Source organism: Ptychodera flava, unplaced genomic scaffold (genome assembly GCF_041260155.1).
Source record: "Ptychodera flava strain L36383 unplaced genomic scaffold, AS_Pfla_20210202 Scaffold_36__1_contigs__length_1797346_pilon, whole genome shotgun sequence".
Lineage (NCBI taxonomy): Eukaryota > Metazoa > Hemichordata > Enteropneusta > Ptychoderidae > Ptychodera > Ptychodera flava.
Window position 1 is genome coordinate 86556 of NW_027248358.1, and position 14633 is coordinate 101188.

Consider the following 14633-nt stretch of genomic DNA (forward strand, 5'->3'; position numbering starts at 1 on the left):
TCTACAAACAATCTGTAGGGTAGACTAGTTTGGACTCCACTACTTGTAATGTATTCTTTTCCTTATTCCTGGTTTATCAAAATTGGCATTCATGAAGTCTCCTCACAGGTTCCCCCACTTAGGTATTTCCTGATATCGAAATTAACGTAGTATGCCGACAAAACGTTATCATAATTTGAGATATATCAAATGTCAGAGACTCATAATGTTTTTACCGATTTTAATGGGGTCAACAATGTTTGATCAAATAAAGAACGTTATTGAGTTGTAATTTGTCTACTTTCGTCGATCTTTTGACATGTGCAATACACGTTCGATTGAACTTCTACAGATCAAGCATTTCAGTAAGAAAAAGACATGCAGAGCTGATTGCCGTTTGTATATTAATAACGATGAATACAATGTTGACGTGAAAGTTAACCTGGTAGAGAGATGTCAATTATGAGAAGAATGACAGAACACTGATCTTAGTGGTAACCCGAAATGAAGAAGAACAGGTTTGCTGTTAAGACTGCCAATGGTCATGGATTCCAATCATTGTAGTGCAGCGTCTGTTCTCTTGTTTCATAGCAGGTTGTGGTCAATTGTGTCAAAAACATCTGATAAATCAAGATGATGAAGTATAGCGTAGTCTTCAGAGATAGGCAGATATTATTACGAGCTACATATATGTAGTGCTGTCTGAGTTTTACCAAATCTTCTGTAACCACATTGTAGTGATACCAGTAGCTTGTATCAGCATCGATAAAATTCAGGCTTGTTCGGATATCGATGATGTTTCTTTAAAAAGTACCGACAGAAATGATCAGCAATTTCATGAGCGGTTATGTCTGGGAAGTAATTCTGAGCAGGCTTGGACTTTTGAAATAGTGTAGAAGTGATGCGAAAGAGCACTCTAATTGTACGCGAGTAATTGTTAACGAGATGATTTGACGAATAAACTTGTTAAAATCATGACTCTAGTCGTTAAAGATTTCATTATGAAATTTAATTTCTGTGTTCGCCTTAAACGATTAACTGTTTTCGTTTCTTCTTTGCTTGATTTAATGATGATCTGTAACACTAGGTGTATATCTTGCGTTTGGCGATGATGATTACAATTTAAACCCATAATCATTATTTCAAATGTCATCTTTTATTCTTCCCTCTTCACTGAAGGCACTTCATGGATCAAGTAAGCCTCTGACCGTTACTTAAAACAGTTGGAGTTTAATCGCATCAGAGCCGTTGGTATAATCATTTGCCTTATTTATGATATTTTATTTTCTGGAACATTTCCTCTATGAGATCCACCATGTCGCTTCTTTGCATCTTGTGCAATATCGCCAATAGGTTATGGAAGTTACTTTCATGGAAATCTCCCTCTGTTGCTTTTTGTTTCTCTCCAGCTCTTCGAGCGGTTTTCCCGCCATATTGTGACGGAGAAGCTGGTGGTGTACCTGTGTGACAGACTTCGCTCTTGTGTGTTTCCTCCAGCGTAAAATCATGGTCACCATGTTTGTGACTTTTAGTCATTGCACACCTACGGGACCACTCCTCCAATAAGTAGTCGGTGATCGGTCTCTCTGTGCGATCTGCTTCATATGCTTTGACATCTTGGTATACAATTCCCATGAGTTCTGCCATGTCGGGATAGTATGATGCCCTTTCAACATCCATTCTCCTTGTAAAATCACGTCGTGTTTCTTGTAGCATCCATTTTACATCGCAGTGTTTCCCGCTCTGTTTCAGCATGGTAGTATCATAACCTTGGCAAAGAAGATCAGTGGTATCTTCTACTATATCGAATATTGAAGAATGAGCACGTTGACCCTTTTCTTCAGCAGCTATCAGATCCTGCTGTGCGTAGTATTTTAACTTTTCAACATCAGTGACCGTTGCAAGAGACTGTGCACTCATGATACGCTGGTCTAGGTTATTGCCAGGGCACATTTGTTTGAAAATGTCACGAATATCTTCCGTCACCATTTCCAGGATCTCATGACACTTTCCAATTAACTGCTTCTTTTCTGCCCGAACGCAAATATTGACAGCCCTTCTGCGATCTGTCATGAATACAAGGCATTCGACACCATGGCAAATCTTAATTCCATTTTCCATAACCCCTTTGGAGTGTGATCAAGCTGAAGGAACTTCTTGTACAGGCGGACTTGCAATCTTGGGAAAAACCCTGCTGTAAAGCTATCTGTCTCGTCATGGCATTCAAACCGTCGGCCAAAATAAATCATCCACTGTGTTGCAACACCCCATTGGTCACCTGGCATTTTCTCTGTGAGAAGTCCAGACAATAAGAAACTTAACTCCTCGCCGGAATCATTGGGTTTCAGACTAGCTTTGCAGAGAAGCTCGCAATGCTCAAGTAAATCTATCAGTAGCTCTGTATTAGCATGCTTTCCGAGTACCTTTTCAATATCACTGAATGGATAGAACGTCTTCTTCTCAAACTTGTCTACGTATTGGGAAAACACGTTGGTGGCCAGCATCGGTCCGAATATCCTGTCGCAAAGCCATCTAGGTTCCAATACAATGACATCTGCATTTTGCGTGCGTGTTTGCTTAACATAGAGCACCTATAAATAGATATGTAAGTGACAGCGAAAGTAAATTCTGTTTTATAATATTCGAATGTTTAAAATTGTCGTTTTAAAACACGATCATTTAACTTGGTGTACATTTTTTTAGACATGTAAAAGTGATTTTACTAAGAATGGCATGTGAAGAGTGAAATCATGTTTTGATACATCACCATTTTATTGTCTGGTAGTAAATTATAACGTAACTCTGGGACTGACAGTACAGCATTGGGTTTTTTATATTGCATTGTAGTAATATCCATTACATTACAAATGGTAAATGTTTGTTGACAAGAGATACGATATTACTGTTTGTCAATAGAGTCTCACGAGAGCACACAATAAGTTATAAAAATGGTGAACAATTTTCGTTATTTAATGACAATTATGTACAATCGTAATACTACATCCAATTAGGGTCTTTTGGACCACTTACGTTTGAAGTGCATGCTCAAGTAAGTTAATGCATGGGTGTTTGTACCCATCAAGGCCCAAAGTAAGAAACCGACGATCAATTATCTTTACAAACCACCAGATTTAATTGATATTTGGCCTAATTATTGAAATTATAAAATTCTTTAAAAAAAATGTCTGCCTACATCTTGACGAGTTGAATCACGTGACCAAATCTGATATTTTCGCACCAAAATTTACGTCTTTATTAATATTTAATATTCCAACCGTAACCCGTTAAATTTGTTTGATTTCTCTGCACTTTTTGAAAAAACATCGATCATATTCTTTCAAAAATACATGGCACTCATTAAACTTTATCTATACTTCTTTCTGACATTCAAAACATTCATGTAAAACGTCAAAAATATTGTATTTGTTTTTTTTTGTTTTTTGTGAAGAAATGTTATTCAAAATTCAATAATTTTGCATCTGCCAGTAGTTTTAACACGTTTTTTTCCCCATTTTACATTAATTGGTAATAATATTTTAAATATTTTGATGTTTAACGGTTGGAATGTTCAGTTATTTGCAATATACAATTTTTGGCGATAGAACAGATTTTGGTCACGTGACCCGACTTTGGTAATATATTTTGATAAATTTCAACTTAATCAAATGCGAAACATATTTTTTGCAATTTTACAATATTCTGACCAGGTCTGATTAAAAAGTATGTTCAAACTGATTTTACATGTAAGTAAGCCTATGCCCATGCATTGACATACCTGAGTGATGGGAAACCTTACCTCACCCATATCATTCAGGAAGTTGGTTGCCTTTTTCAGAAAATCCAAGCCAACGATTGGGTCGATCTTTCTACACTGTGTGACATAAGACTTCCAATACAGTACGGGATACAGAGTGTCACACCATGTGTGTTTTTCTTTGATTATCTTGGCGCATAGGTTTGGAACCTTTCCTGTCACCTTATAATAGCAATGGGAATGATAGAATGAAAGAAAATAATCAGTGGTATGTATAATTGTCTTACATAAGCATTTAGCAGATAAATGAAAGTTAAGAAAGCGTTTTGTGAACAAAAGTAGAATATGGAAATTATTGTCAATCGTATATAGAATTATGTTATTTTTGTAACCATATTAATACCATGATAAATGCATTACGATATTTATGATTTTCTAACCTTGACTTGTTGTAAGTGGAGCCTGAGTCTTCTCATTTCACTACATCTTGATTTATGACAGTTCAACAGAAAAGTTTCATCAGATATATCCAAATATTGTCTGAACATCTTCTGTACCTCTTCAACAATTTGCTTCGTCAAATGACCAGCTGTGATGTTAACATACGATGATATAGTGAATGTATATAAGTTTTCACCTAGGTTTTTTATAAGACCTAGCCGACTAAGTTCAGCAATCGTACAATCTGTCTTTCAAATTTCAGTATCGATAACCTAAGACAGTTCTAAGCGACGCGTACTTCAAAGCTAAGAAATTTCGAGTAACAACGACCTAATTTCATTGTAGCGAGACCCTTTAATACGAGTTGAGAGAGTGAAAGACATTGAAAGGGGATCTGACGTGGAGACGGATGTAAAATAGACAGAAGGAAATTATTTTGTTGGCGATTGAAGCGAAGGTGTAAAGTCAATGCTCTTTATCGGAGTGTAAAATATAATGCTGTAAACGACGAACAAGCTCAAGATCAGTTCAGAGATTTTTAAAGATTCTACACTTGTATGACGGTGAAATACAATTTTAAATGTTTCTTCGATTGTAACGCTTTTTCTGTTGTTTAAGAAGAATAAGAGTTGTTTACGTTCAATCAATTTTTCATTATTTCACATTATCTATCCATACAAATAAGTCAAGCGCAATCTATAATAAAAACTAGAAATGTACATTTCATGAATTCAGCCAATCCGGCTAATAGATTTAATGCCGGTCTGTATGCTGGCATGTCCGTTACGTCTCTGTTTTAATAGCGCTGGTTGCAAATGACATCTTTTTTTCTTTTATTAATATGCAAACATAAATATTTTTCTACATTTTCGCTATAACGATGATAATAAATCTTCCAGCGTTTTAATGGATACTGGATGTCACTCTAATTCACATGAATTTATGGCTTAGACAACAAACTGCAACAACTGCCAACATTGACGAACAAAATTGGTCCGAGCTGAGCTGATGAAATTTAAAAGCCCGAATATGTGTCAACTTCACTGTCTAAATACGGTTGCAGTGTTAAGCATGTGGGCGTGGGCATGTGGTTCGATGTTGTGCGAGTGTAGGAATCTTTAGTAACGAACCTTAAATCGCGATCAACGCTATTAGAAATAAAGGTGATATAGGCATTCCCGGTGACAGTCAACGCAATTTGAATTAATGTTTGAGTTTAAATTATGTTTGATTAATATTAATACGATGCATATACTATACTAATCACCATTTCCATTGATTTACAAATATTACAGTAAGTTGTGAGAATAACTGCATAATAAGTGTATGATACAATATAATAAAAATATGAACAATATCAATGTTTGAAGAAAAAAAAAACACTGGGCAAAATGCTTGATGTATAACAATATAAACACATATACTGATTTTGTACATGTGTCAAATACGTTGAAGATACGAGTACGTATACTAATAAAATGCAAAACTACAGTATACACTAAGTGTGCAAAGATCTGCATTACGTATACTCATGATCTGCATAGAAATACGCTACGCACATCAACGAATTGGAATGTTCCATATACAAAGATATACACTGCGTATGCAATTAGTATTGTGTTCCATATACGTCAATATACATAAATATGCTAAGTGCATATCAAGCATTTTGTCCAGTGAAATGTGAACCATTATATAGTCTTGGCCGCTGAAATAAAAACACATATCTCAATTTACTTTGCTGCAATCAAAATGGAGTTTTTCGAATTATTTACAATTAAGTCTACCAGAGTATTTTCAAATATACCCTGGTTATATTTACAATTTAAGAAGCTAACGTAGGTGAAAAAATCAGGGACATTTCACAATTACCCTTCATCAAAAGTCCTCAAGTAACAGAGGTTTTGTGCTTTTTTATTCCTGAAAAAGACAAATATGAAAAAATAAGACTTTTTTCTGAAATTAATCGACTTGAAAATAGTAATACGGTTGACAGGTTTTCTGTAGTGAACCAGGGTTTCCCCGAACACAGCGGCAGTATCTCTACAAGCCGGTAGGCGAGGAGGGATAGACCTATGTTTGGGGAAACACGAGTCTTCGATGACGTCACAAGAAGTACTATGAGACTATATATTCGGAAGTTATTAACGGTAAACGAGTGTATTTGATTGCGGATATTAGACTTCTTGCGTGAAAATAACCATATTTGGCGGGAAATAATCACCAAACGAAGCGAAGTGATTATAATCACCGAGAGAAGCGAGTTGATTATTTCCCGCCAAATATGCTTATTTTAACCCCAGGGGTCTTATATACACAACAAATACCTGAACGCACAATTTATAACCACAATATATATCATAATTATCACATGCATATACCCACTTACTCCTTACTCTATTCGAATGAAATTCATTTTCCCTTAAGGTAGTGACTCAGGTCCGTTGGCACATATTTTCAATCAAAAGTTTCACATAAAAAACGGGGTCTCACACCCAACATGTGGTACATTTTCTGTTAGGTCTATATTTGAAAAAGGTAAAAAATTTGTTTACTTGTCGAAACATGCATTCGTATGTTTGTTTAATTCAAAAACGTGTGATTTTGAGTTTTTTTTCACTTAAAAAAGTATACGTAAGAATTGGCAGCACCCCTAAGTGATCTGTTAACGGCACTAGACAGCTGGATGTACTGGTTGAAAAACCATGTTTTGGATGTTTGAAATTCGCTTTTGTTTCTGCACAGTGAGCCTTCGAAGTGTGAACTGTCGAATTTTTGCATACACTAACGGCTTTTGTTCACGTTTGTCAAATTATCGTCCTTTCAGGGGGTTTATCAAAAATCTAAAACAAGGTTTTTCAGGTCTAATCCTGAAGTGTTAGCATGCGAAGAATTGGGGAATCTGCCCACGCGTCGCCGACTTACACTCATTTGAAGGTGCGCATACATAGCAACAATCGGAAATGAGAAAATCGACGATTTGTGTAAAGGTCCCTTTTTCAGACAAACTAGCCGAAAAAGTAAGATTTTTGCCCATTTAAAAAAATTAATTCGACCTGGGTCTAGGATAAATATTGGGCATCAGATTGGAGAATTTCTGACACGTCCTGAACACAAGTTCGCCTAAAAATGATGAAAATTGTGCGTTGAAACGTGAGGCGTTTCAGCGTAAGCGGTGGGTACTATTTACACGATAAACACTAGAAAGATCATTCAGGGCATAATCTGTTTGTCAAATACGTATCTAGCTTATTATTATATTAACTGTACATTGTTTGGTAACGGTTAGAGTCTGGTTACAAGACTAGAAAGGTTTTAAAAAAATACCGGAATGGTTTACAGGTCTGCGTTCTGCCGACGACGCGCGTTCGCTGGCTCGCAAGCGCTCGACTTCCGGTCTCATAGCCCGTAATTTATGCACGTACCAATTATGAAATGGTTGTTAAGTTCATTTTAGCGCCGATTTTTGTGCCTATAGTACACGACGTCACTTGTTTGCTTGCTTTCGAAGATGAGAAGACCAACTCTCGATGCTCTAAAAACGTCTGTAGTTGAGAAGTTCAAGGAATGCGAGTAAGTCGCACTTGTTTATAGTTTTCACATGTGATCTGCTGCAGTCTTTGTGCTCACCATCAGGAATGATACCGGGTTTTTCGTGCGCTATTTCGCTTTCGACTGTGACATGTACTATTATGGTCCCGGGTATGAAACCAAAATCAACTTCAAAAATATATGATTAAAACCACCATTGAATTGTACATAACATAGTTCTTGTTGATTATATCGCAACAACAATGCAGCTAAAAAAGTTAAATGACTTGAATCTGGTGAGGACTTGAGGAGCGATACCGTATCAAGAATTTACATTCGCATATTGCATTCTCAGCATACCCTAATCTAAGGGACCGTTCAGTTTTTACGGCCCCGGGGGGGGGGGGGGGGGGGGGCCGCGAAATCCAGGGGGGCAGCGAAATCCAGGGGGGGGGGGTCATCGCTTTTTCACTGGTAGGAAAGAGGGGGTCACCACATTTTCAAAAACATAATACCAACAATAAAGTTCACTTTATGCCATGGCCATGATCGACCCTCTTTACCGGTGGGCCGCCTTCGGTGGCCCACTACAATAAATATACATTATGTATTACCCATGACCCTCTTAACGGGCAGACGCCTTTGGCGGCCCACTCCAGTTAGGTTTACTTCATGCAATGGCCATGATCCGACCCTCTTTACCGACAGGCAGCCTGCGGCGGCCCACTGCAATAAATTCACTTTATGTAATACCCCACGGCAATCTTACTGTAAAATTCCCAATTGAAGCCGCGGCTTGTACCGGTATTACAAACATTTTTGAGGGACCCCTGGGACCATGCACTTAATAATGGTAATGGCCGCGCGCCTTCAGCGGCCCTGTCCAGTAAAGTCTACTTTATGCAATAGCCATGATCGACCCTCTTTACCGGCGGGCCAACTTTGGTGGCCCACTAGAATAAAGTTGACTTTACGTAATGGCCCATGACCCTCTTAACCGGAGGGCTACCTTTGGCGAACCACTCCAATAAAGAGTACTTTATACATTGTCCATGGACATAAGTTGTCTATGGAAATGAAGTGAAAAATTGCCTTACAGTCGTCCTAATTAACAGACGTTTCAATGGATGTGGCTGAGAAGTTTGTGTACTGGCATCTCTGCTACACGAATAAAGTGCGCCGTGTACCGGAGTTCAAATCCAAACCATGCGGGTAATTTGACATATGGGTTTTGGTTATTTTTCAGGGGGAGGGGTTCATCAATTTTTTTCGTCTGACAAAGGGGGGGTCATCTTTTTTCACAAAAAATGCAGGGGGGGGGTTCTATATTTTTTTGAACACCGGCGACAAGATTTTGCTGGTCCCCCCCCCCCAGGCCATAAAAACTGAACGTTCCCTAAGCTCTGTTTTTGTAACTACAAACATTTAAAACTTTCAATATATGCCAAACTCTCAATTCTGTCAATATTATAGCACTAATATTTCGAACAAAAGATATTACCATTGTGATCGAAATCTACAAAGAATCTAGTTTCAGCGGGGTGACGGTTGTGAACTGTCCGTCATATTTAGTGCAACAGCTAAGGTTGAGAGCATAAAAGAGGCCATAGCCTCATTGTAATGAAAATTTTGATTCGTTCGAGCTCACAAGGTGGCGATATCAATGCGTTAGTATTTGGGGTAATTGTGTGCTTTTTCACAAGTTTCATGAACGGGATAAATGTTCACAATAAATTCAAAATTTACCAGATCATAAATACAAGATGATTTTCATTTGGAAGCAAATTTTAGTGCAATAGCATCCGTCACGAATGATAATTTTACATTTCAAGCGGCTTTGTTCGTAAAGTTTTTAACAGGAGACAATATCATATTTACCTTCGGTTTTGTAGTCTTTATTCAATTCGTCAGCTCGACTGGCAATTAATATAACCCTTGGTTTTCTGACTCCTTTCGTTGCTTCATCAAATGAATATTGATCAAAGTTGATCGATCCTTTTATGAAACGCAGCCAGGTCATGTTCTAGAAATAGAAATAAACAAGAGGACCTAGAATAAATATGTTGGCTGAAAAATGAGAACGATATGTACAGAATATTATGAACAAATCACAAAAATTGAGGACACTGATAAGACGATTTTTTATCACAAAATATCAATTTCAGTATTTGTATAACGATCAAGTTGGATAATCCCGAAAAGCAAGATGAAGCTTTGATCAACATGATTTGGTTATCTTTTCGTCCATCCCATACAGAGCAGTTAATTGTACGCACAGAACTCGAGGACTTTCATTTATGCCATTTTCTTATGAATAAAATATGTAAAGAGCCTGGGATTTCATTCAAGATATCTACTCTAGCGCAGAAAATACAATCCATATTAATCTAACTATTAATTTCTGTCTGAATATTTTGTCTAGGACAGGAATCAAACTTGTTTACTAAGAATATTTCTGTTGACCTCACCTAATCTGAGGTTGCTTTTGTCATCTTTCTCGTACATATTTTATATATTTCCGGTGAAAGAAATTCACTTCACTACGCAACATGTCTGTGTTTATGCACAGGCTACCCAGACAGTATTAATAAGCATATATGAGTTTTTCTCACTGTTTTCTCTATCAGTTCCTCTCCTTTTCTTCATCACAGTCCCTCTATGGATATAGGGACTGTGTCTTCATGCTCTGACTGATCGGAGTAAATAAAATAAACGGTTATATAATCTAACCTAGCCTCTTAACCCTTTATTCATTTTACACCCATTACAAGGACGTTTATCTCTCATATACACATCTTGTAATTAATCAGTCAACACAACTAATTATGCTAATCCGTGGACTTATCAGGGATTTTACGGGTTGGTCAACATCTCGAAAGATAGGAAAGGTTACTAAAATTGGAAGGTAAGAAGCTCTCCTGAAATGTTTTCAGAAATTACTAAATTGCGGCCATTCATGACCATTAATCCAAACTTTTCTGCAGCCAGTGTATTTCAATGGCCGAGGAGAGCCAGCTACTCTAATTTCAAACGTGCATATGGTCGCGAACAGTGCAAACCCTACCAGTGCCTTGCGTGCAGTTCATGGCATGAGGACGTCCGTAAAGCAGGAAGTCGGAAGTTGAAACCTTTGACCTTTACGTTGTTTATATGTGGGCAAACTTGTAAACATATTTCCCAGGGACAAGTCTGATTTTGACTGGGGTCAAAGTTCGTGTGGTTGAGAGTGGTTCTCTCAATCGGGTGGTGTTGCTAAGGTTTTGTCAGTCATTTAGTTCAGCTGTGCGTTCTCGATAATTTTGCTGTATTTTTTCTCGAAACATGGGAAATTCGTTTAAGTTTTAAGAAACATTAATTTCTTTATGACAGGAATGTTCTAGCTTGTCGTATCCTCGAAGTAAATCGGCCGATTTTCTTTGATACATGACAGTTATTTATGTGGTTTGGAGAAATCTTTAGGGCGCCGTCAGATAACAAGTGGAATGAGACAACATTTCGTTAATGTAAGGAAATCATATAGCAAGTACTTCTTGCACTGATGCAAACTCTACGAAATATTATGACATCAAAGGTGTTAGCAATGATAGTTTACAAGGTTTCCTGTCTAAATTCGCTAAAATCATCAAGAATATCTAAAAAATACTACACGTACTTATGACTACATTTTTTGTGTAGAGGTGTTGTTTGCCGTTCACGAACGTCTGTTCTGCACGTACACGAAGTCTGGTTATCACGTGACAAAGACGCTTCCCGTACTGATGATGGAACGTAATTACGTGCAACTAAACTTCTCTATAATGATATATTTACCGGCAGACATGGAGGTAATAGCGAGTGAATAGAAATGACGATGAGTGGTTTAAAAAAATCAAAGTGCTGAACGTAGTGGCCGACATCATCGGTGATGTCAGTTGTGTTCAGAAGTTGCGAGGTCACCGCTGACGTGACTTTAGTGACGGCTGCCCTGAGCCTTGCCCATCGCTTGTACGCCAGAAAAAAGAATGGTCTGCAAGTAGTCATGTCGGAAAAAAGCTGGAAAAACGGCGATAGTTTGGTAATTTTTGAGCGGCCCCTAATAACCAAGCTGTTGATGAGTGTTGGCAATTGCAATTTGGGTGGAAACGTTTCGAAATATCGAGGAACAAAGTTGCGACAAGCGTGCTGTCGGGCAGAACATGTACGTTCCCATGGCTGTTGTGCAAAAACGTGAAAGTCTAAACAAGCCGTAAAAGGCAGAAATCCCGTCCGAAAATCGACAGCTAGCTTAACAGTACAAAAGAAGTTTATAGCCCGTCCGCCGCTTCTTTCGGGAAATGTACACGAACAGCATAAGGCGCCATTGAAAATCGATGAATTCTTAGACTAGTAGCGACCATAGAGCTGGGAACTAGCTCCATGTAGCGACCAACTCTCTTTTATTAGGCTAAAAAAGTAATCGGCGAGATTAACTCTTTGACGCCGTAGAATCATTCTAGTCATGAGCTTGGTTGCTACCGTATATCAGAAAACAACCGACTTTGACGTCAAAAGCCTGTTGCTGGTACGTAGTTTGAGACAGAAAATAACGATATGTTACCGGCAGACATGGATTTAATAGCGAGTGCAGAGAAATGACGGTGACTGGTTTAAAATTCACAGTGCTGGCAAAAATTCTCCAGTGCGTGATGCTGCTAATGTGTCACCATTGTGCCTTGAATCACGACGCGGTTTGTAAATTATACTTGGTATATACACTCCCAGAAAACGAGGTTGACGACCTGAAACATACATCTATATAATTTTGTTGAAAAGCTCATAAAACGGCCCTCCGGCGAGCTTTTTCAGCTTGAACGGTCGATACTTTCTCGGTGGCATTTGTTACATGGAGCAGGACCATGTCTGCTTGGCTATGTTTCAATTTGGCTCAAGCAACGAAAAGCATGCGCGTTTTCAGCGTTCCTTTCGATCCAACTTCCCGTTTATTTTTGAATAATGAGCAGTGTTTGTTTGCGCATATCATGAATATATAAGCGTCCACTAGGTTTACGGACGTCCTCGGGACACGTTTCCCAAGATCTTCATACCTTCTCATTTTTCATTTACATCTCTATCTTTGCAATGTTGACCAACCCTTGATAAGTCCACGGATTAGCATAATTAGTTGTGTTGACTAATTAATTACAAGATGTGTATATGAGAGATAAACGTCCTTGTAATGGGTGTAAAATGAATAAAGGGTTAAGAGGCTAGGTTCGATTATATAACCGTTTATTTTATTTACTCCGATCAGTCAGAGCATGAAGACACAGTCCCTCTATCCATAGAGGGACTGTGATGAAGAAAAGGAGAGGAACTGATAGAGAAAACAGTGAGAAATCTCATGTATGCTTATTAATACTGTCTGGGTAGCCTGTGGTTTATGTGAAGTCTTTATGCGCAACAGGAAAACAGACAGAAAAGGCGAAAGCCTTATCTTATAGCGTGTGGGTAATTTGACTCACAATACTCGTATTCTTTATTTCTACAAAAAGCTAATGAAGTATCGGGACTTGGATAATGTCAAATTGACAGCTCTGCAAAGATTGTTGGAATTGAACATCTTGATATACTCTGTGGTCAAGATAATATGTGGACGTATATTGGTCATTGCATCATTTTCACTTTTGTGCTGGAGTCATCATGCACCACCGCTGAGCATTTACATGCGCATATTGACTAACGTTTCTCTTTGAATATAACGATGCTCATAATTACACACCAATATTAAGTTAGTCTAATTGCCACACGCTTTTCAAGCATCGAATAAGCGACCTCTTCTTTTATCCCACTCTACAAATAACTTGTATGCGATGCTATATTGCAATCATGACTTGACAGTGCTTCGTTTAAAGCCGTCCATAGAGAATTGTGTTTACAAAATCAAAGTGACTTGTAATTCAAGACACCACACAATTTCCTCACCAGCATTATTTTGCCAGTTCTTTAAATTTATAAAATGAAATACGAAAAAAAATGTGCAAATTACTCACCTTTTTTACTGCTACTTCGAATGATACAGGTTTACCGGCAAATTCGGTTACTTTGTAAACAATCAAAAAGACTGCATTGTGTGCCCCAAGAACATATTGTGAGTGACGTAATACTCTGGTTGGCCGGCAAAATCCCACATGCTTACTTCTCCAACATCTTTTAGGGTGACGTTTTGAACATCTATACCAGGTGTACGAGTGTACTCTTGTTGTCCGGGTGGCGGCGCTATTTCCTTTCCTCTCTTGGTCAAGTAGGCTTCTACGAAAGTCTGAAACAATAAGCGCATTAATCTTATCTAAAGTAATTAATCTAAATTAAAATTCTGTCTAGGAAAGTGTAGATAAAAAAAATAATCACAAAGAGAAAACAAGTTGTCCTCTTCCGACAGAAACATTGGATTTATACTTTTGTAGCATTTGTTAACCCTGGTCTAGTCAATAACTAACTTCGTTGCGCATGGGTCGATTTCTAACGTGCTGATCAATAGAAAGAAATTGCAACTGGTATAACACGCATGATCAAAAGAGATGCAATGACTTAAAACAATGCATGCAAATCAGTGGTTGTTATTATAGTCAAATATTGGACAGGACATCCACTCGACATAGTTTTAGCCTTCGTTTTAAGTTTTTCCTTTCTATTTCTTTTCCATGCGAGGAATGGAAGTACTTTCAATAACGTATAGTTGACTGTGTCAGGGCTGTGTTCGCCCATTCAGTCCCTAAGGTCGCTGTGGCAGTTATATGTTCATTACTTACGACGAAAATGATCTGGAAATGAAACTTCAATTTTAAAATATTCATTCGTCTTGGAAAATACTCTCGACGAAACATATCACCACATTGGAAGACTTGATAATACACAGTTAGTGAGGCTACCCACAAATTCCCCTTGATTTTTTCACTCAGACATTTTTTGC

The 14633-nt window shown here is 37.9% G+C and overlaps 1 protein-coding gene across 1 annotated transcript; it reads right to left on the reverse strand.

Moving 5' to 3' along the window:
- Window positions 1–261: 261 nt before the first annotated feature.
- LOC139127748 (uncharacterized) lies at window positions 262–13744 on the reverse strand. The gene is made up of 5 exons (XM_070693635.1): window positions 13714–13744; window positions 9584–9728; window positions 4174–4322; window positions 3776–3955; window positions 262–2570 (listed from the first exon to the last, which is right to left on the reverse strand). Exons 2-5 carry the CDS (start codon window positions 9723–9725, stop codon window positions 2049–2051), a joined length of 993 nt encoding a protein of 330 aa, XP_070549736.1. The 5' UTR covers window positions 9726–9728; window positions 13714–13744; the 3' UTR covers window positions 262–2048.
- Between the last annotated feature and the right edge of the window lie 889 nt (window positions 13745–14633).